Source organism: Elephas maximus, chromosome 17 (genome assembly GCF_024166365.1).
Source record: "Elephas maximus indicus isolate mEleMax1 chromosome 17, mEleMax1 primary haplotype, whole genome shotgun sequence".
In the NCBI taxonomy this organism is placed as follows: Eukaryota; Metazoa; Chordata; class Mammalia; order Proboscidea; family Elephantidae; genus Elephas; species Elephas maximus.
The window spans coordinates 18,426,597-18,450,916 of NC_064835.1; the positions used below are offsets into that span (position 1 = coordinate 18,426,597).

Below are 24,320 nucleotides of genomic sequence, written 5' to 3' on the forward strand. Positions count from 1 at the left end.
TTCTTCTGGAGCCTGATGAATTCTTTTGTTGCCCACTTTCTATTTGTTCAAGTTGTCGGGACAGTTCTCTGATTTTGGCTCTTTCTTCTTTTTGTATGTGTGCATTTATCAATATAAATTGGCCTCTGAGCACTGCTTTTGCTGTGTCCCAGAGGCTTTGATAGGAAGTATTTTCATTCTCGTTGCATTCTATGAATTTCCTTATTCCCTCCTTGATGTCTTCTATAACCCAGTCTTTTTTCAGGAGGGTATTGTTCATTTTCCAAGTATTTGATTTCTTTTCCCTAGTTTTTCTGTTATTGATTTCTAGTTTCATTGCCTTGTGGTCTGAGAAGATGCTTTGTAATATTTCTATGTTTTGGACTCTGCAAATATTTGTTTTGTGACCTAATATGTGGTCTATTCTAGAGAATGTTCCATGTGCACTAGAAAAAAAAGTATATTTTGCAGCAGTTGGGTGGAGAGTTCTGTATAAGTCAATGAGGTCAAGTTGGTTGATTGTTGTAAGTAGGTCTTCCGTGTCTCTATTGAGCTTCTTACTGGATGTCCTGTCCTTCTCCGAAAGTGGTGTGTTGAAGTCTCCTACTATAACTGTGGAGGTGTCTATCTCACTTTTCAATTCTGTTAAAATTTGATTTATGTATCTTGCAGCCCTGTCATTGGGTGCATAAATATTTAATATGGTTATGTCTTCCTGATCAATTGTCCCTTTTATCATTATATAGTGTCCTTCTTTATCCTTTGTGGTGGATTTAAGTCTAAAGTCTATTTTGTCAGAAATTAATATTGCTACTCCTTTTTTGCTTATTATTTGCTTGATATCTTTTTTTCCATCCTTTGAGTTTTAGTTTGTTTGTGTCTCTAAGTCTAAGGTGTGTCTCTTGTAGGCGGCATATAGATGGATCGTGTTTCTTTATCCAGTCCATGACTCTCTGTCTCTTTATTGGTGCATTTAGTCCATTTACATTCAGCGTAATTATAGATAAATAAGTTTTTAGTGCTGTCATTTTGATGCCTTTTCATGTGAGTTGTTGGCCATTTCATTTTTCCACATACTTTTTTGTGCTGAGTCATTTTTCTTAGTAGATTGTGAGATCCTCATTTTCATAATGATTAACTTTATGCTAGTTGAGTCGTTACTTTTTTTGGGGTTTTTTCTTGAGTTATGGATTTGCTATTCCTTTTTGTGGTTACCTTATTATTTACCCCTATTTTTCTAAGTAAAAACCTAACTTGTACCGTTCTATATCGCCTTGTATCACTTTCCATCTGGCAGTTCAATGCCTCCTATATTTAGTCCCTCTTTTTGATTATTGTGATCTTTTACCTATTGATTTCCATGATTCCCTGTTATGTGTATCATTTTATTTATTTATTTATTTTTGAATTAATCTTAATTTGTTTGTTTTTGTGCTTTCCCTATTTGAGTTGATATCAGGACTTTCTGTTTTGTGACCTTGTATTGTGCTGGTACCTGATATTATTGGTCATCTGACCAAACTATCTCCTTTAGCATTTCTTGTAGCCTTGGTTTGGTTTTTGCAAATTCTCTAAACTTGTGTTTATCTGTAAATATCTTAATTTCTCCTTCATATTTCAGAGAGAGTTTTGCTGGATATATGATCCTTGGTTGGCAGTTTTTCTCCTTCAGTGCTCTGTATACATCTTCCCATTCCCTTCTTGCCTGCATGGTTTCTGCTGAGTAGTCTGAACTTATTGATTCTCCCTTGAAGGAAATCTTTCTTTTCTCCCTGGCTGCTTTTAAAATTTTCTGTTTATCTTTGGTTTTGGCAAGTTTGATGATAATATGTCTTAGTGTTTTTCTTTTTGGATCAATCTTAAATGGGGTTTGATGAGCATCTTGGATACATATCCTTTCATCTTTCATGATGTCAGGGAAGTTTTGTGTCAGGAGTTCTTCAACTATTTTCTCTGTGTTTTCTGTCCCCCCTCCCTGTTCTGGGACTCCAATCACTCGCAAGTTATCCTTCTTGATAGAGTCCCACATGATTCTTAGGGTTTCTTCATTTTTTTAAATTCTTTTATCTGATTTTTTTTTCAGCTATGTTGGTGTTGATTCCCTGGTCCTCCAGAAGTCCCAGTCTACGTTCTAATTGCTCGAGTCTGCTCCTCTGACTTCCTATTGCATTGTCTAATTCTGTAATTTTATTGTTAATCTTTTGGATTTCTACATGCTGTCTCTCTATGGATTCTTGCAACTTATTAATTTTTCCAGTATGTTCTTGAATAATCTTTTTGAGTTCTTCAACAGTTTTATCAGTGTTTTCCTTGGCTTTTTCTGAAGTTATCCTAATTTCATTTGTGATGTCTTGAAGCATTCTGTAAATTAGTTTTTTATATTCTGTATCTGATAATTCCAAGATTGTATCTTCATTTGGGAAAGATTTTGATTCTTTTGTTTGGGGGATTGGAGAAGCTGTCATGGTCTGCTTCTTTATGTGGTTTGATATGGACTGCTGTCTCCGAGCCATCACTGGGAAACTAGTTTTTCCAGAAAATCCGCTAAAAAAAAATGCAGTCAGATCCCTATCAGAGTTCTTCCTCTGGCTCAGGCTATTCGGATGTTAATGGAGCCGCCTGGGGGGGGGAGGGATCAGAGAGCTAGGAGTGTAGCACCTCAGAATATAGCCAGAGTTGTTTGTCTTACTTGGAATGACTCTTATATCTGAGATTTCCGTGGGGCACGTAGCCTATATGTACTGGCTGTGTGGAGATTGCCCCCCGGGGGGTCTGGCCCACTGGCATCACGGTCAGATCCTCAGCTGTCAGCCCCACCCCCAAGGTTAAGTCTCCCCTACTGGGACGGTGCACTCTGGACTCCAAAATCAGTCGCTGCCTCCTGGGGACTCCCCATCCCGCCAGCTGCGTCCCGCGCGGCTCCCTCGAACCGGCTGGTCTCCCCCCTCCCGGGGTCAGCTCAGGAGAGCGGAGCAGCTCCCCTCGCCTGAGCCGTGACTGCGTGTCCTGACTGGGACGCCGCTCTCCCCGCTCCAAGACCAGCCACTGCCTCCCAGGGACTTCTTCCACCGGCTGCACCACCACGCCGCCCGTGCAAACCGGTTGGGCCTGCGCGAACCGGTTGGGACCGCCCCGGGGTCAATTCAGGGGAATGTAGCTGATCCCGCGCTCACGCCACGCCCGCTCCCCGCCCAAATCCCGGCGGGACAGCTCCCCGGCTGGGGCGCCGCTCTCCCTGCTCCAAGACCAGTCACTGCCTCCCGGGGACTTCTCTCACCGGCTGCACCGCCACGCCGTCCGCGCCAACCAGCTGGGCTCCCTCCCGGGATGAGTTCAAGGGCTAGGGCTGGCCCCTTGTCTGTGCTGTCTGCCCCCCTGGGCTCTGCCCCAAATCGGGCTCCGAAGGTCACCTGCCTGGTATGCTGGCTCCTGGCTCTGAATACAATTGCTGTCTCCCCATTTTTGTTCGTTCTCCGTCTCTAAATCTGTGTTTGTTTTTCAGAGTTCGTAGATTGTTGTCTATGTGATCGATTCACTTGTTTTTCCGAGTCTTTGTTGCAAGAGGGATCCGCAGTAGCGTCCACCTAGTCCACCATATTGGCCCCGCCTCATCACATTGCCTTTTGACTTCACTTAGAACTCATCTGGCTTCAACTCATGGTGGCCCCATGTATAAGAAAAAGAAAAGGTGCCAGTCCTGTGTTATTTTCGTGATCATTGTTATGTTTGAATCCATTGCTGTGGCCATTGTGCCAATCCATCTCATTAAAGGCTTTGCTTGTATTCACTGGCTTTCACTTTACCAAGCATGATGTCCTTCTCCAGTGATTAGTGCCTTCTGATGATGTATCCAAAGTAAGGAAGTCAAAGTCTCAGACAAAATTCTGTGAACCATAGGGTTTTCACTGGCAAATTTTTGGAACACCTTTCTTTCTAGTCTTTCTTAGTCTGGAGGCTCTGCTGAAACTCACCCATTATGGGTGATCCTGGTGATATTTAAAATACTGATTGCATAGCTTCCATCATGTGCAAGCCACTACAGTTGGACAAATTGACAGACTAATGATGGCTATTTTTATTATTAGTGGCAGATTTGGATCTAAAACACAGTACAGGGTAAATTCAATTCTAATTCAATTGTACTAATATACTATTGATGTGTTTAAGTTTACTAGAAATTCTTGGATGCTTTACAAATCAACTTAACTAAAGAAGGGAGTTTACTAGGGAAAACCTGGTATTTGTAGCAGATCCAGCACAAGAAAACTGAAATAGCCCTTAAAAGCTACCATCCCTTTTGACAATGGCCCTACCTCAGAACATAATCTTCAATTATCCTGGAATGTCTAGTGTTTCATCAGGCATAATGGTGAAAAATGTACTAGGGCTGCTCTAGCCATTACATGGCATAATCTGAAGCCATAAGAAATAGTGTAGAATGAAGCAGGAGACAAAATGATTACTGAATTGTGGTAATTGAAATTTGGTTCATGGGTGTCTTAGTTACCCAGTGCTCTATCTTTAAATTACAGAAATGTACTTTGTAATGCTGTGCTGGTCTATCTGAACTGTATATGCAAGCAGACTGTGGATCAAATTCCAGACAGTCATAAAACTGCTTCATCATTTCTTCCTTTTGCTTTAGTTACTGTACATTCAAGAGCAAGTTTCAGAGTCTCTTCTGATACCCATTTCGGTCTTCTCTTTCTTTCTTGTCTTTTTGTATGTTTATTTTAGTTGTATTTTAGATGGTTTACAGAACAAACTAACTTCTCATTAAAAGTTAGTACACATATTGTTTTGTGACATTGTTTACCAACCCTATGACATGTCAGCACTCTCCCTTCTTGTACTTGGGTTCCCTATTGTCATGGATTGAACTGTGCCCCCCTCCAAATGTGTGTATCAACTTGCTTAGGCCATGATTCCTAGTATTCTGTGGTTGTCTTCCATTTTGTGATTGTAATTTTATGTTAAAAGGATTAGGGTGGAATTGTAACACCACCCTTACTAAGGTCACCCCTCTGATCCAGTGTAAAGGGAGTTTCCCTGGGGTGTGGCCTGCACTACCTTTTCTCTCTCAAGAGATAACAGGAATGGTGAGCAAGCAGAGAGTTGGGAACCTCATACCTCAAAGAAAGCAGAGCCGGGAGCAGAGTGGGTCCTTTGGACCTAAGGTTCCTGAGCTGAGAAGCTCCCAGACCTGGGGAAACCTGATGCATCACAAGGACCTTCCTTCAGAACTGACAGAGAAAGAAAGCCTTCCCCTGGAGCTGGTGCCCTGAATTTAGACTTTAGCTTGCTAGATGTGACAGAATAAACTTCTCTTTGTTAAAGCCATCCGCTTGTGGTATTTCTGTTATAGCAGTACTAGATGACTAAGACACCTATTATCAGCTTTCCTGTCCCCTCCTGTCTTCTAACCCTTGTCCCTGGTCTGGTGTGACCCTTTAGTTTCATTTTGTTTTATAAGCCTGTCTAGTATTTGGCTGAAGGGTGAACCTTAGGAGTGATTTCACTACTGAGCTAAAAGGGTGTCTGGGGGCCATACTCTCAGGGTTTCTCCAGTCTCTGTCAGGTCCATAAGTCTGGTCTTTTTTTGTGAGTTAGAATTTTGTTCTACATTTTTCTCCAGCTCTGTCTGGGACCCTCTATTGTGATTCCTGCCAGAACAGTCAGTGGTGGTAGCTGGGCACTATCTAGTTATACTGAACTAAGTCTGGTGGAGACTGTGGTAATTGTGGTCCATTAGTCCTTTGGACTAGTTTTTCCCTTGTGTCTTTAGTTTTCTTTGTTCTCCTTTGCTCCTGACAAGGTAAGACCAGTGGAGTATCTCAGGTGGCTGTTCAGAAGCTTTTAAGACCCCAGATGCTACTCACCAAAGTAGAATGTAGAACATTTTCTTTATAAAGTATGTTATGCCAATTGAACTAGATATTCCCTGAGACCATGGTCCTCACGACCCTCAGCCCAGTAATTCAGTCCCTCAGGGTGTTTGGAAGTGTCTATGGAGCTTACATGACCTTACCTTGTACAAATTGTTCCGAATTCTCCAGTGTTGTATATTGTCTTAACGTTCACCAATGTTACCACTTATCTGTTGTCTATTTAGTGTTTTTCCATCCACATCCCCCCATCCTTTGGAACCATTAAAGACTGATTCTTTTGTGTGTAAACCTTTTCAGGAGTTTATATGGTAGTGGTCTCAAACAATATTTGTCCTTTTGTGACTGACTTATTTCACTCAGCATAATGTCCTCTGGATTCATCCATGTTGTGAAATACTTCACAAATTTGTCATTGTTCTTTATCATTACATGGTACTCCATTGTGTGTATGTACCATGGTTTGTTTATCTGGTCATCTTTTGGTAGGCATCTAGGTTGTTTCCATCTTTTTGCTATTGTAAATGATGCTGCAATGAACATGGTTGTGCATGTGTCTATTCATGTGATGGCTCTTATTTCTCTAGGATATATTCCTAGAAGTGGAATTGCTGGATCATATGGCATTTCTATTTCTAGCTTCCTAAGAAAGTGCCGTATCGTTTTCCAAAATGGTTGTACTGTTTTGCATTCCCACCAGCAGTGCATAAGAGTTCTAATCTCACTGCAATCTCTCCAACATTTGTTATTTTCTTTTTTTTTATTTGTGCCAGTAATTTCGGGGTAAGGTGGTATCTCAATGTGGTTTTGATTTGCATTTCTCTAATGGCTAGAGATATCAAGCATTTCCTCAAGTGCCCTTTAGCCATTTGAATGTCTTCTTTGGTGAAGTGTCTGTACATTTCAATTGCCCACTTTTTGATTGGATTATTTGTCTTTTCATTGTAGAGGTACTGTATTTTCCTGTAGATTTTAGAGATTAGACCTTTGTCATATTTGTCATGCCAAAATTTCTTCCCCATCTGTGGATTCTCTTTTTACTCTTTTGGCGAAGTCTTTTGATGAGCATAAGTGTTTAATTTTTAGAAGAACCCAGTTATGTAGCTTATCTTCTGGAGTTTGTGCGTTGTTACTTAAGGTTTGTATCCTGTTAATGCCATGTATTAGGGCCTCTATCATTGATCCTGTTTTTCCTTCTGTGAACTTCATAGTTTTCGGTTTTATATTTAGGTGTTTGTTTCATTTTAAATTAATTTTTGTCTCTGGTGTGAGGTATGGTTCCTGTTTTTTTTTTTTTTTTCGTAGATAAACATCTAGTTTTGCCAGCACCATCTGATGTTTCTCTATTTGGTGGACTTTGGCCTCTTGTCCAAGATCAGGTGACCATAGGTGGATGGATTTACATCTGGGTTCTCAGTTCTGTTCCATTGGTCAATGTATCTGTCATTGTACCAGTATCAGGCTGTTGTGACTACTGTAGCTGTATAGTAGGTTCTGAGGTCAGGCAGTATGAGTCCTCCTACTTCATTCTTCTTCTTCAACAGTGCTTTATTTATCTGGGACCTCTTTCCTTTCCATATAAAGTTAATGATTAGTTTTTCCATCTTTTTAAAGAATGTTGTTGAAAATATGAGGAGACCTATAACAAGAGAAGATATTGAAAAGGTAATAATAATAATAAAAACTCCCAACAAAAAAAGCCCTGGCCTCTTAGCTCAAGTAGATACATGAGTCTAAGAGGCAGCTCCTGTCCAGAGGCAAGATGGGAAGGTAGAGGGTCACAGGAGCTGGTTGAATGGACATGGGAAATACAGTGTGGAGAGGAGGAGTGTACTGTCACATTCTAGGGACAGAAACTAGGGTGACGTAACAATGCGTGTATAAGTTCTTGTATGAGAAACTGACTTGAATTATAAATTTTCACTTAAAGCACATTAAAAGAAAAAAAAAAAAGCTCTGGCTCAGGTGACTTCGTTGAATAATTCTACCAAACTTTCAGAGAAGAGCTTACACCAGTAGTACTCGAACTGTTTCTGTACATAGAAAAGGAAGCGTACTTCCAGATTCATTCTGTGAAGCCGGCATAACCCTGATACTGAAACCAGGCAAACACACCACAAAGAAAGAAAATTACAGACCAATATCTCCCATGAATATGGATGCAAAAATTCTCAACAAAATTCTAGCCAATAGAATTCAGCATCATATAAAAAAAAAAATACATTATGACCAAGTGGGATTCATACCAGGTATGCAAGAATGGCTCAATATTAGAAAATCAATCACTGTAATTCACCACATAAATAAAATAAAAGAATCACGTGATCATCTCAATTGATGCAGAAAAGACATTTGACAAAGCCCAACACCCATTCCTGATAAAAACTTTCAATAAAATACATATAGAAGGGAAATTCCTCAACATAATAAAGGACATCTACATAAAACCAACAGCCAACATCATTCTTAATGGGGAGAGGCTGAAAACATTCCCCTTGAGCACAGGAACAAGACATGATGGCCTTTATCACCACTCCTTTTTAACATTGTGCTAGAAGTACTAACTAGAGCAATAAGGCAAGAAAAAGAAATAAAGGATATCCAAATTGGTAACGAAGAAGTAAAACTGTCCTTATTTGGGGATGATAGGATACTCTACATAGAAAACCCAAAAGACTCGATGAGAAAGCTACTGGAACTAATGGAAAGATTCAGCAGAGTTACAGGATACAAGATAAACATACAAAAATCAGTTGGATTCCCACACACCAATTAAAGAGAACTACGAAAAAGAAATCAGGAGAACAATACCATTTATAATATCTTCTTTCTTGTCTTTCTAATGACGTCTTGCTTTCTTTATGTATGATGCCTTTGATGTCATTGCACAACTCATCTGGTCTTCAGTCATTAGTGTCCCATGTATCAAGTCTATTCTTCAGAAGGTCTCTAAATTCAGGTGGGATATATTCAAGTTCATACTTTGGCTGTCATAGACTCATTCTCATTTTCTTCTGCTTCAACTTGAACTTTGATCTGAGCAATTGATGATCTTCTACAGTCAGTCCCTGGACTTGTTCTGACTGTTGGTATTGAATATTCAATCGTCTTTTTCCACAGATGTAGTCAGTTTGTTTTCAGTGTATACTGTCTGGTGAGGTACTTGTGTATACTGTTTATGTTGTTGAAAAATGTATTTGCAATGAAGAAGTCATAGGTCTTGCAAAATTCTATCATGCGATCTCTGGAATCGTTTCTATCATCAAGGCCATATTTTCCAACTACTTAACCTTCTTTGTTTCCAACTTTCACATTCTGATCACCAGCAATTATCAATGCATCTTGATTGCACATTGGATCAATTTCAGAGTGGGGCTCGAGAAGACAAAGTAAAGTATTAAGATGAAATGTACAAAGACTTGGAGCTAGAAAACCAAAAGGGAAGAACATGCTAAGCATTTCTCATGCTGAAAAAATTGAAGAAAAAATTCAAGCCTCAAGTTGCAATATTAAAGATTCTACAAGGAAAATATTAAAGGACACAGGAGGTATCAAAAGAAGACGGAAAGAATACGCAGAGTCAGTGCACCAAAAAGAATTGGTCAATGTTCAATCTTTTCAGGAGATAAGCTTATGATCAAGAACTGATGGTAGTGAAAGATAAAGTCCAAGCTGTACTGATGGCATTGGTTAAAATCAGTATGTCAATCCAGGGACTGACAAAATACCAACTGAGGTGTTTCAACAAAGGGATGCAGTGCTGGAGGTGCATACTCATCTATGTCAGGAAATTTGGAAGACAGCTACCTGGCCAACTGACTGGAGGGTATTCATATTTGTACCCATTCCAAAGAAAGGTGATCCAATAGAATGCAGAAATTGTCCAAGATATCATTACTATCACAGACAAGTAAAGATTTACTGAAGATCATTCAAAAGCACTTGCAGCAGTACATTGATGGGGAACTGCTAGAAGATTAAGCCGGATTCAGAAGAAGATGTGGAACAAGGAATATCATTGCTGATGTCAGATTGATGTTGGCTGAAAGCAGAGAACACTAGGAAGTTGTTAGCTTGCGTTTTTTGACGATGCAAAGGCATTTGACCATGTGGATCATGGCAAATTATGGATAACACTTTGAAGAACTGGAATTCCAGAGCATAAAACTTCTAGGAATGAGACACATACACTCACTGGCATCAATAATTCCATGGGTGCTACATTTATCTGTGATCAAGCTGGACACACAAGACACATGATGATGGCATAGTGAAAGCCAATATTTTTGTTTTAATTTTTATAGAAAGCAAACAGTAGACAATAACACAGATTCCCAAATGGGGAACACCCTTTCTTAAATTACCCATATTCTTTCTTATGTCAGTGGACAGGAGTGCCATGGACCAAGTCAGATGCTGTGATCATATCACCCCTGCCTCCGGCTATCACCATGTTGCTCAAGAGTGCCTGCACGGCTTCTGAGTCTTTTGCTCTGCCTCTGAGCCTCACTAGCCTCTGCTGTTGGCTCCTGTCAAACTAACCTTGTCTGTAAAACTCATCTGCTGCCGTGCTACCTGGGGTCCCATAACTCTGGGTGAGGGAGGGTTGGGAGGCATGCAGCCCCTTCATGAGGCACACTCAGACCTCTCTTGCCCTGAATAAGCAAGTGTTACAGCTTTTTTAGCTCTCCTGGCAAGCCTCCTGCCCAGAAGCATACTGCTATGCCCTGCTATAGGAAAACCCTGCACAGGATCCTCCAAGGTAACCCCAGCATGGGGCACATTCAGGGCTCTTGCCCTGCACAAGCAAGTTGTTACAGTTCTTTTAGCTCTGTTAGCAAGCATCCTGCCTGAAGGCACTCAACTCTCTCTCCACAGGCCAGCTAGCCCTCTGTCCCTTTCTCTCACCATCTCGTGTTACAGCATTCTCTTCTTGGTCTAAGCACAGTCACCTGAGTTTAAAGAATGTACTCTGCTCCAGACACTTCTTGATGGTAGTGAGGTCCCCCCTAACTCCTATGGGATTGACCCTTATGTAAGCAAATCCTTTGTCAATTTTAAGTCATGGTCCTCCCACCAAAACCACAAACTGACCAATCCCCTTGAGAGATCACAATTCACTCAATTTGGATAGCCCCAGCCAATCATTTTGTGAGAGTTACAAGACATGATTAGAAAGTTCATATGAAAGCAATTCATTGCACCACACTTTTATCATAATTATGGAGGCTAAAAGTTCAAGTCAGGATCTTGGCCCTGTTGCTTCTTTCTGTGAGCCTCTTTCCTAGTTCTAGTGTCTGCCAGTGATCCTTAGTATTCCTTTGATTGTAGATGATGCTCACGTGTCATGTGTCTTCCCCTATATGTGTGTCTCTATATCAATTCTGGTCAATTTATAATTGAGAAATGATTAAAGAGCCATCTTATGATAGTATGATCTCAACTGATTGATTAGATTACATTAGATTACATTATGTAAGATGACTACATCATATTACATTAGGTGTTACATAAGTTTATTAAATTAGATTAAGTTACGGAAGGTAATCTGCTCTATCTAAGACATAACAACTAGACTAGTATTTGGCCAAACCACTAAGAACCATAGGCTAGCCAGGCTGACACACAAAATTAACCATAACAATGAAAAAAAGAGTTAATGGAAAAAATTGTTTCAGGTCCCAGGAGATTTCTGACCCATTAAAGCTTTGAGCTCTTGGACAGGAAGTGAAAACAGGACATTCTACAAGTAGCTCTGCCGGTCTCAGGGCTTGGCTTTCCTGGGACACCAAAATTTCAGTGATGGACCACCATAGAACTGACAAATTTTTAATCTGCCAAGTAAAGGTATTCAAATACAACAAGTGAACAAATAAGAAGTGACAAAATATGCAACTATCATCTATCATGTGACACCCAACACATTGATAAAAAATAAGGTAATATATGTTGCTAGTAAGGGTACAAGAAAAAGGGTACTCATAAGAATAAAAATAGGTATTCACGTATTGTTACCAAAAGGTATATTATTACAGCTTTTTGGAAATCAGTCCAAACCATTTATATTTAGAAAATACTCACAAACTCCATGACCCCTAAATACCTCTCATGGGAAATTATTTCATAAAAATAAATCATCAACATGTGTGTGTGTATCATGGTGTGGCTACATGGTTGAATAACATATTACTATTTAAAATAATAAATTAGATCTACATGTTTTGCTTTGAAGGGATTTTCTGAAAGTATTTTTGAATGAGAAGGGAAGGTGCCAAAAAAAAAAAGTGTGTAATAATGTATTAGCCTCTAAGTGAGCAACAATACAACTCCTTGTGTGTGTGTGTAAAATTATATGGTGCATCTAAACTTATCTGAAAAAAAGTTAATTAAAGGCTCTGTGAATGGGGAGTGGGAGGCAAGAAACAAAGGAAAAAATTCAGTACAAAAATAAAAATGTGCACAGGTTCATATTTAACCACTTATGGGTAGTTTGTGTTTGATATGTAATAATTTAAGATATATTACACCTGAAATAAGAGAAAAATCATTACTTTAGTGATATTAACTTGATTAAAGGATGGATGAAACCTTTATATGAAAAGATTTTTAACTGTATTTGTTTCCTAGTGCTGACATAATAAATTATCACCAACTGGGTGTCTTAAAGAAACAGAAATGTATTCCCTCTCAGCACTGCAGGCTAGCAGCCTGAAATGAAGTTGTCAGCATAGCCATGTTTTCTCTGGAGAGCCTAGGGCAGGATTCTTCCTTGACTCTTCCTAACTGCCAGTGTTTACCAGCCGACTTTGCATTCTGTGGTTTATAGCTGCATTACTCCTATCTGTGCCTCTGCCTTCACATGGCGTTCTTCCTGTGTAGCTGCATTTCTGTATCTAAATTTCCTTCTTTATATGAGGACACCAGCGATATTTGATTTATGACCCACCATAGTCCAGTATGACCTCGTCTTAACATGATTACATCTGCAAAGATTCTATTTCCAAATGAGGTCAAATTCTCAGGTTCTGCAAGGACATGAGTTTGGGGGAGAACACCAGTCCAGTTCACCTATAATCAAATCATTGCCTGCCTGAGAAAAAGCTTTCTCTACATAGTTGGAGTTTAAGCTACATCAATATTTTAGATGAAGCTTGAGTGGCTTGGGCCATTGCTAAGGTTAGTTTAGCCTACTCAACTGAGATTTGATGAGGACCATGGGAACCATGCACTGAAAAAAGTTTATTTAGCTCACGTTTTTCAGAGGACTTAGCCTTCACTGTGGCTTGCACCTTAAGGTCCAGCACTAGCATCTTGATTTTTGAATAAGTGAATGTATACCCACATAAAATTATTCACTCATGAATGAGTAAGCTGAATAAAGCTACTGTGTATTGAACCTACTGGGGTTAAAATCTCACATTGTCAGAGGTTAAGACCTATAGCCACCTGTTGGGATCTCAATAGTTAAATCTTACACAAACTATAAACATCAAATATATTGCTAAATAAGAGGCACTTCATACCAAGGTCAAAATTCCCCTACCCATCAAAAGACTAAACCGCTTAAGTGTTACTTTTGTTCACATACCTACTTACCTGTCAACTTCTTCATACTTCTGGTTTAATGCACCAGGTATCACTTGTCTTAGGGGGCAAGATACAGAACTGTTATTCTGAACTAATTCGGAAAATAAACAAGTTGCCAAGTGGAGACCAATATATCTTTATTATTGGTAAAGGTATATTTGCCAATAATATCAAGCTGTATATTAGGCAAACTTGCCATTCTAATTACAGAAAATGCTTGCTGGATCCCTGTAGGCATCTATCGTTAGAGGTAGGACCGCATGCACAAGAGCAGCTGGGAATTCATTTCTTCTCACAATGTGCTATGCCGGGGGCCAGCCTCAGCAAAGAACAGGGTCACCAGAGGAGGGGTAGAGTTTGGCGAAAAAGAATGAGAGGTAGTGTGTCTTATATTTTCATTTTGCAGAAAAAGAAGCCTCCTCTTTATTTTTTACATGGTCTTTTATATCATAAGCTTACAAAAGCATAACATCGCATGATCAATAAAGGGGCAGTACAAGATATAATCATAAACATCATTTCCCAGAGACATAATTTTCCAAGTGACACATAGTACAGTTCCGCATACACACACAAGTACAATGAGTTTTTGTTTAATTGAAGAGAATATTTTGTTGATTTATTTTTACACAAAGTAACAATTGACTTCATACTGCTTTACACTTATGCTTAATCTTGCAATACCTTCCACAGTTTTTATAATAATTAATCTTTTTGCAAAAACCATTGCCACATAGGCTTTGTCCATTTTGTCCAGGGTGGCCAAATTCTTGAAGTCCAGCCACTTTGGGTTACGTCATATTGTCCACGATTATGCCAAGGACAATTAGCCCAATCTCTATACCCAAAGACCAGTCAAGCGCAGCAGTGAGCCGGGTAGACGAGAAGGTCGACCTGTAATTGGCTGAGAAATCGGCTGAGAGAACTCACTGCCTTTTGTTTTTCCACTTTTATGGGATCATGTGTGGGTGGTGGTTTAATCACAAAAAGGGCCTTGGTAAATACCAGGATTCCACCATCCTGTTTTTGTTTTCCATAGTTGAGCTATTCGTTTTCCCCCTAAGACAACTTCATGTTGATCCCCAGGTAATACACGGGCTGTCCCTACCCGGGATTTCACCAGGGGATTATGAGTAGGACGCCCCCCCGCAAAGGTCCCTAAATCTATAATGGAATTTTATGCTTATACATTCTGCTATGCACAGGCTGAAAATGAAACAGAAACATAACACAGATGACAGAGATATTCCTGACTTTTCAGGAATTCTTCGATGTTTATGCTAGGGGCAGTGGGTGCAGAGGGGCCGCCCTTGCAGCCTGGCTCCCAGCAGTGCTAACTTTCAAAAAAAGAACAAAAACAAAGGGAACGGTTTCTTCTTTGAAACTCACCAGTCCTAAAATTCATTCCATCTTTGCAGGATAAGTAACTAAGGGTGTGAAATGGAGACTGGAGTGTTAGAGTAACAGATGTACTTACACATGGAAGAAAATATCAGAAAAGAGGGTGAGATATCCCATTCCTCCAGACATATATCCTAGGCATTAGAAAAACAGATTCTAAAGACTTTAGAGAGAAAACACATGTTATATAAGAAGCTTAGGGAGCAGTGAGTTTAAGTTAAAATTCATGGTGGTGGAATAATTTGGAATAGGATAGCAAGAATAGTTGCCCAACTTGAAGAAAGGAATCAATGTTGCTCAATTGTATATGTAGAAATTGTTGCAATGGTGCATCTTTTTGCAGTGTATATTTTAGACAATTTTTTTAAATTACCATTTAAATAAATGAAACAAACAAAAGTAATTGGCAATGGTATGTTAGAGAAAAATAAATCCAAGAAAGACAGATGATTCAAACATAAAATTATGATTAAGAAATTCTAAATAAACCTTATGAAAAGTTACACAAGGCTCTTTTTCTTATGTTTAAAGAACTTTCAATATAAACTTCTTAGAATAACCTGTCTCAGGATAGAGGGGGTTATCAGAAACAATGGAAAAGAGCAAAAGGATTTCAGCTGACGATAAAAGATATGTAAAAACTACTTCTAAATTAGTAAAAAGTAATTAATACCCTGTAGAAGTAGACAAAGCCCATTCAATGGGCAAGTTAAAAAAATAATATAAATTAAAAAAATATATATATATAAATTAACACATCAAAATTGTTCTTTATTAGAAATTAAAATACAAATAAAACAGTGTATGTCATATTTAACTATGAAATGATAACTATTTTTTAAAAATCTCAATAGAGGAACATGACTGTAATAAGTAGAAATGTTGTTGCTTTTAGGTGCTGCCCAGTTGGTTCCGACTCATATCCGCCCTATGTACAACAGAATGAAACACTGCCAGGTCCTGTGTCATCCTCATAATTGTTGTTACACTTGAAACCATTGTTGCAGCCACTGTATCACTCCATCTTGTTGAGGGTCTTCTTTTTCTTCACTGACCCTCTACTTTACCAAGCATGATGTCCTTCTCCAGGGACTGGTTCATCCTGATAATATGTCCAAAGTATGTGCAACAAAGCCGTACCATCCTTGCTTCTAAGGAGCATTCCGGCTGTACTTTTCCCAAGGCATATTTATTCATTCTCCTGGCAGTTCATGATATATTCAATATTCTCATTGTTGTTGTTGCCGTGCACCATCGAGTCAATTCCGACTCATAGCAACCCTATAGAACAGAGTAGAATTTCCCCATAGGGTTTCCAAGGAACAACTGGTCATTTGAACTTTTAGGTTAGCAGCCTGAGCTCTTAACCACTTTGCCACCAGAATGCCAATATTCTTAGCTAACACCATAATTCGAAGGCGTCAATTCTTCTTCAGTCTTTCTTATTCCCAGCCTATGTATACATTTGAGACAATTAAAGACATCATGGCTTGGGTCAGGAGCACCTTAGTACTCAGAAGTGACATCTTTGCTTTTTAACACTTTAACGAGGTCTTCTGCAGCAGATTTTTCCAACCCAATGTGTGGTTTGATTTCTTGACTGCCGCTTCCATGTGTTGATTGTGGAGCCAAGTAAAATGAAATCCTTGACAACTTCAATATTTTGTCCATTTATCATAATGTTGCTGGTTGGTCCAATTGTGAGGATTTTTGTTTTAGGTTGAGGTGTAATGCACACTGAAGGCTGTAGTCTTTGATATTCATCAGTAAGTGCTTCAAGTCCACTTTGCTTTCAGCAAGTAAAGTTGTGTCATCTGCATATCGAAGGTTATTAAAGAGTTTTTCTCCAATCCTGATGCTCTGTTCTTCTTCACGTAGTCCAGCTTCTCAGATTATTTGCTCAGTATACAGTTTAAATAAGTATGGCGAAAGGATACCACCCTGATGCACGCCTTTCCTGATTTTAAAGCACACAGTATCCCATTGTTCTGTTCAAACAAACTGCCTCTTTGTCCATGTACAGATTCCAAATGAGTGCAATTAAGTGTTCTAGAATTCCCATTCTTTGCAGTGTTATCCATAATTTATTATGATCCACACAGTCCAAAAATGAGAGCCAGGTTTCTCACTCAATTAAAAAAAAAAAGTTACAAAGGAAAGAATAAAGGTAGGTGAAACCCACTGGTGTTTTTTTGGAATAAGAAGTATTAGTAGTAACTCATGGTTTTTAGTGTATATACACAAGAAGAAAAGAGGATTGCAGACATACTAAAAGTACAAAATGCCAAATAATCTAAAGGCCAAATCCATCATAAAGGTACGGAGTCCATAATAAAACATTAACAAATTTAATCCAAATATATATGTATATATATATATATATAAAAATCATGACCAAGTAGGATTTTTCTCAGAAATGCAGTTAACATTCTAAAATAAACTACACCATTCCTCACTTATTGAGGTGTTTAGGTTTCAAAGACTAGGGCATTATATGAAAATTGATATTATGAAAAATAGAAGATGATCACATCAGGTTACAAAATGGAGGATGACTACATAATGACATAACTGCCAGATTATATCATTACATAACTGGCAAATTACATGATTACATAACTGCCTAATTGGATCCTTATATACCTGCCAAATTACATCATTACACAACTGGTAAATTACATCATTACACAACTGCTAAATCACTGAAAATCATGGCATAGCCAAGCTGAGCCAAAACCTTAACCATCACAGCCAGCATCACCCTCGCCTCACAAATGAGCTTCTGTTACTGCCACATGTACATTGTTAATGCAGAAAATAGTTAGATAATTTATTTTTTACTATTGTCATAAATGCAAAATATTGGATAATGAGATGTTGATAAGTGGAGTGTAGATGCATTATAAATCTACATATTAAAAGATTAAAGAAGAAAAAGTTACGTGATCATTCAATGGATTATGTAAAAGCATTTGACAAAATTCCATACCCAGTCATGAGGAAAACTCTGAGCAGATTAGGAACTTCTTCACGTAGGGAAATTCCTCAAACTGATAAAGGACATCTATGTAAAACCAACTGACTACATCATAATTAATAGGGAAACAGTGAATTGTTCCTTCCAGGATCAGGAATAAAGCATGTACATGAACAACACAGATGCATCTCAAAATAATTATACTGAGTTTAAGAATCCAAGCAAAAAGAGTACATGCTATATGAATTCATTTATGTGTAATTCTAGAAAATGCAAACTAATCCTTAATGAGAGAATACAGATCAGTCATTGCCTCAGATGGGGCTTGAAACAGGGATTACAAAAAGGCTAAATGAAATTTTGACGATGGTGGAGATATTACTGTGAAGGTGCTGATGGCTCATGGATGTTTACACAAGTCAAACTGAATAACTTGGAAAGTTGAAATATGTTGTACTTTATTATATTTCAATTACACCTCCAAAAAGTTGTTAAAGACAAAAAGCCAGTGGAAGGCAAAATCTGAGGGAACCCATACACCTTGGAATCTTTATAAGTCTCTTGTAAAAAAAGGCTTTAGAAACCTGCAATGTTGATTCAGGGATCTGTTGAGGGCGAGTCTTCTCTTGGGATGAAAAAAAGAATATTCTCTAGGGTGTTGTTATTGGGTGCCATTGAGTTGGTTTTCCACTCATAGTAACTCCACGTAAGGAAATCTTTACAGGGGCAGATCACCATGTTTTTCTTCCATGGAGCCACTGGGTAGGTTGAATGACCAACCTTTCAGTTAGCAGCCTAGTGGTTAACAGCATACCACCACCAGGTATTTGGTACTATAGATGAGGTTAGACTGGATTAAAAACTGGAAAAGATAAAATTATGTTCTCAAATTTGTACTGGGCTCAAATACATACAAGACAAAAAAAAGTCAATTTTGTATTTTGATTTCTGCCATGAAATTAACAATAAGTGCCAAATTCTATCCATTTTTAAAAAATAATTTTATTATTTTTTAAAATAAATTATTTTATTATTATTTTTTCTTAGTTCTTTAAATAATTTTTATAGTGCTTTAAGTGAAAGTTTACAAATCAAGTCAGTCCCTCACACAAAAACCCATATACACCTTGCTACACACTCCCAATTACTCTCCCCCTAATGAGACAGCCTGCTCTCTCCCTCCACTCTCTCTTTTCATGTCCATTTCATCAGCTTCTAACCCCTCCACCTTCTCATCTCCCCTCCAGGCAGGAGATGCCAACATAGTCTCAAGTGTCTACCGATCCAAGAAGCTCACTCCTCACCAGCATCCCTCTCCAACCCATTGTCCAGTCCAATCCATGTCTGAAGAATTGGCTTTGGGAATGGTTCCTGTCCTGGGGCAACAGAAGGTCTGGGGGCCATGACCACCAGGGTCCTTCTAGTCTCAGTCAGACCATTAAGTCTGGTCTTATGAGAATTTGGGGTCTGCATCCCACTGCTCTCCTGCTCCCTCAGGGGTTCCCCATTGTGTTCCCTGTCAGGGCAGTCATCGGTTGTAGCTGGGCACCATCTAATTCTTCTGGTCTCAGGATGGTGTAGTCACTGGTTCATGTGGCCCTTTCTGTCTCTTGGGCTCATAATCACCTTGTGTCCTTGGTGTTCTTCATTCTCCTTTGGTCCAGGTGGGTTGAGACCAGTTGATGCATCTTAGATGGCTGCTTGCTAGCATTTAAGACCCCAGACACCACTCTTCAAAGTGGGATGCAGAATGTTTTCTTAATAGATTTTATTATGCCAGTTGACTTAGATGTCCCCTGAAACCATGGTCCGCAGAACCCTGCCCCTGCTATGCTGGACTTCAAAGCATTCAGTTTATTCAGGAAACTTCGTTGCTTTTGGTTTAGTCCAATTGTACTGACCTCCCCTGTATTGTGTGCTGTCTTCCCTTCACCTAAAGTAGTTCTTATCTACTATCTAATTAGTGAACACCCCTCTCCCACCCTCCATCCCTCCCCCCTCTCATAACCCCACTCCTTGGAATGTATCCTAGAGAAATAAGAGCCTTTATGTGAACAGATATATGCACACTCATGTTTACTGCAGCACTGTTTACAATAGCAAGAAGATGGAAGCAACCAAGGTGCCCATCAATGGATGAATGGTTAAATAAATTATGGTATATTCACACAATGGAATGCTACGCATCGATAAAGAACAGTGAGGAATCTCTGAAACATTTCATAACATGGAGGAACCTGGAAGGCATTATGCTGAGTGAAATTAGTTGCAGAAGGACAAACACTGTATAAGATCACTATTATAAGAACTTGAGAAATCATTTAAACTGAGAAGAAAACCTTCTTTTGTGGTTATAACCAAATTTTAATTATTTTTATTCAAATAATTAAATTTATTCATTATTTTGACTGATTGAACAAAATCAATTGTTCATTGTGCAGGAGGCTGCACAATGTAACTGGGTGTAATCATAAATAAAAATAGGATATGGAGTGAATTTTTTTGTCTGTAAACAACAGGGTTTTGAATTAACCTAATTAGTGTTTCTTCCTTTTTTATTTTAGACATTTTTAGGTCATCAGGTGAACTGCCCATCTCACTGATGGTACGAGCACCCAAAAGCAGTAGCAGACAGGTAAGAAGTGGTTTCATGAAAAGTAGGACAGTTCCTTCCCTGACAGGGAGGACAATCCCCTGGTTAAGCATAACTTTAAATCCAATGGAAGAGAGTAAAAGTGTAGGAATGTACAGTAGTGGATAGGTATGGGTGGCTTATCAGCTCTTCTTTCTTCACATTTTAGTTCATCTGTCTTCTTTCCTCTCTGGCCTCCCTTTAAGAGAGAAGTTGCTCATTGATCATAGAGTCTTGCTTTACAAGTAAGCAGAGTTATTTTCCCTTAAAATCAGTGAATATAAGTGATGTTTTCTCCTCTCCTGCTTCCCATGTCCTTGGTACAGCAAACTGACACATGCTAATCACACTAACTACAGTGCAATCTTGAGAGTCTAGACTTATATTTACCAAACCAAAAAACCAAACCTGTTGCCAATGAGTTAATTCTGACTCACACCAATCTGAAAGGACAGAGTAGACTTGCCCCATAGAGTTTCCAAGGAGCACCTGGTGAATTAGAACTGCTGACCTTTTGGTTAGCAGCTATAGGTCTTAACTGCTATGCTACCACAGTTTCCAGACTTTTATTTAAGATATTGAAATGATAAAAGTACCAAAGTTTATACAACTTAATATGTATAATCAGGAGCATCATCTTCTCCTATTTGTGACTTAAAATAAAGATTATATAATATATTCAACTTAGACTTTAATAACATTTCAATTCAGCTAACTTTTATTCAAAAAACACAGTTATTTACCTGCTGAGGGCATTGAAGGGGAAAAGTGCTTCAGCATTTAACCTTGACCTAGAGGAGCTTATAACATGGTAAGAACAGAAAGGGCAAAAAGGAGGGATCAAAAGAAGTTATGGAGGCAAAATAATTGGAAGAAAGAGAAGGGAAGGGAAAAAGGTATGGGAAGATATTAGGGAAGAATGGATGAGAAAGTCTTAGTGTTGGAAATGAACAAATGGATCAATTTGATTATATCCCCAGACAGTATTTGAGTCCCCTGAGGAATGTCCCAGATGTGGAGGTGCTCAGTCTTTACTTCAATCCCTATTGTTGAATAGCTCACAACTTCATGAGATGGTTAGTTATTTTTTGGATGGCTCTGATTGTTGAAATAGTCTTCATTAATTTGGGAAAAATTCTGTCCAACTTTCATTAAAACCAGTTGTGTCCTGTGGCAATAACCACTACAACTTCTACAGCTAACACTCATCCCGTATGTTTACTCATCATCCTCCAATATCTGTGGTCAACCTCTATCCCCTTATCTTTCTTTATAAAACATTGCATAACCTGAGACTCCATTACATATTTGTCTTCTTGTATATTCTTTCTTTGTGACTAAAACTTAAATCTAGTGAAGGCAAGGACTTAATATTTTTTGCTCATCTCTTTATCACCAGGCTGAGGAATACTGCCAAGCATATACCAGGCATTCAAAAATATTTTAAGTGCATACTTCATCACATACCTCCGATAGAGAGCTTTATACTTAAGAGCAGACTGAGCTGGGGGTTATGTCTGATGCCTGGAGTGATGTTCCAGCACACTGAACCACCAGCAAGATTGGATAGTATCTGTGTTTTGTAAAAAGGTTAGATACCTACATCAAAGGGTAAGAGTGGATATATACAAACTTACAGGGTATACAAAACTGGGAATGATATAGTCATTAGATAAGAGCTATGGAATTCAGGGAGAAATGAAATATCACTGGCATCATTAAAATGATCATTTTAGTAAAAATCAAGGAATGAATTCAACTCCCCATATAGGAGCCACACTCTACTAGACTTTGTGCTAGATAAAACCAAAAAACAAAACCCATTGCCAAAAAGTCAATTCTGACTCATAAAAAAAGCAACCTAAATAATGTCTTTTAAAGATGATGTGGGACTTCAGGATAGCTATCAATGATCGTACAGAGTATGTATAAACTGTTGATAAGAGAAATCTCTTGCTAACTCTTCTTTTCTCACCCTAACCTTCATCTTAAGCTTCTCTCACACATGCGTGTGCACGCGCGCACACACATGTGCACGCACAGACACAGCTATGCTTTCTTCTACTGCTAGTGAGTTACACCCAGCAGGCTGAGTTCAAAGAAGAGCTTTTCTTGGCAGAATAGAAGCAAGACTTTGTACATTTTCATATCTCTATGTATATGACAGTTTGCAATCCCTGCTTCACTGATACAGCTCAGTAGGACTTGTGAGGCACCACAAACTTCCTTCTTTTCAGTTATTTCCTAAATTGTTTCTGTGCACTAGAACGGGAATCTCCAGCTAGAAACTTCATTTACTTGTTTGATTTTGTAAGTGGATCAGTACTTTTTGACCCTTATCTCTGATTTTTAAAAATTCTCAGAATGTAACTGGGAACAATTTCCTTTCCCTGATCTCTTCTGCGTTTTTACTGCTAAATCAACACCAGCTCTACAGAAACACACACACACCATAATCCACCTACAAGTTAGTTTTCACTGTAAGTAGTACACCTCTCACAGCTCCATTTCAATATTCTGAAGGCTTTGGGGCTGAAAACAGTTCCTGCACTCAAAAAGTTGAAAGGCATGCAGGAATTTTGATCCAATTAACATCAGCCCTTCTCAAACACAACCCTTAACACAATCCCTAGTTTTCAGTGCACTTTTAAAATTAACATATTAAATATGTTCTTCTTTATTTATCCTTCCTGTCCTGTAAAATCCTGTTTCTCTAGCACATAGAATACTTTTAAGATTATATTGATTCTCAGAAGTTCTTATTAATCAATTACCTCCAAAAATATCTCAATCATTCTCACATAAAAATATGTATTTCATAACCAGAAAAGAATTCCCCTGGAAGAGAAAGAAAATCACGCAGAGCTCAGGACAACTTTTCTTCTGGCTCATTTTCTTTTGTTCTCTATGAGAATCCCCATTGTGAGAATGAGTCCCTACCCCCAACCACCTTCCTCAGTGCGCTGTTCACATCCTTGTTCCTCAGGCTGTAGATCAAGGGATTCAGCATGGGAATCACTGCGGTATAAAACACTGAGGATACTTTCTCCTGTTCCATAGTATTGCTAGAAGGAGGCTTGAAATACATGAATGTTATAGACCCAAAAAAGATCCCCACAGCCATAAGATGGGAGCTGCAAGTGCCAAAGGCTTTGGTCCGGCTCTCAGTGGAGTGAATACAAAGAATACTGGAAAGAATGAAAGCATAAGAGATGAGAACAGCCAAGGTAGGTGCTAAGGTATTAACACCTCCGATAATAAACAGCAGAATCTCATTAATGTGGGTGCTGGAACAAGAGAGAGTCAACAGAGGGATAATATCACAAAAATAATGACTGACAGTATGAGACCCACAGAAGGACAACATTGACATGTGGGTGGTATGGACTGTGGCCCCAAACAAACCCAGCGAATATACCACAACTATCATTATGGAACAGACCCTACGGGACATGATGGTATTGTAAAGCAGTGGGCTACAGATAGCAACATAGCGGTCATATGCCATGGCTGTCAGAAGGTAGCCTTCTGCAATTACAAAAATAAGGAAGAAATAAAGCTGAGCCATGCACTCCAGAAAGGAGATGACATTCTTTTCTGACACAAAGTTCACTAGCATCTTAGGGGTAATGACAGAGGAGTAACAGAAATCAATAAATGACAAATGACTGAGAAAATAATACATTGGAGAGTGAAGCTGAGTGGTGATAGAAATTAAAATGATCATGCCCAGGTTCCCCACCACTGAGACCACATATATTCCAAGGAACAGGAGGAAAAGTGGCAGTTGGAGCTCTGGGTTATTTGTTAACCCCTCAAGGATAAACTCAGTTACTGAGGAATGGTTTGAAGTGGTCAT

General features: G+C 38.8%; 1 protein-coding gene across 1 annotated transcript in view; it reads right to left on the reverse strand.

Annotated features, from left to right (window-relative positions):
- LOC126061016 (olfactory receptor 8D2-like) overlaps window positions 1–24,320 on the reverse strand; it is a 38,214-nt gene extending 13,894 nt beyond the window's left edge. The window contains exons 1-2 of the mRNA XM_049857406.1: window positions 23,402–24,320; window positions 13,461–13,542 (exon numbers count right to left, since the gene is read on the reverse strand). Of these exons, the coding sequence (XP_049713363.1) occupies window positions 13,461–13,542; window positions 23,402–24,320 (1,001 nt within the window). The remainder of the gene's footprint in view (window positions 1–13,460; window positions 13,543–23,401) is intronic.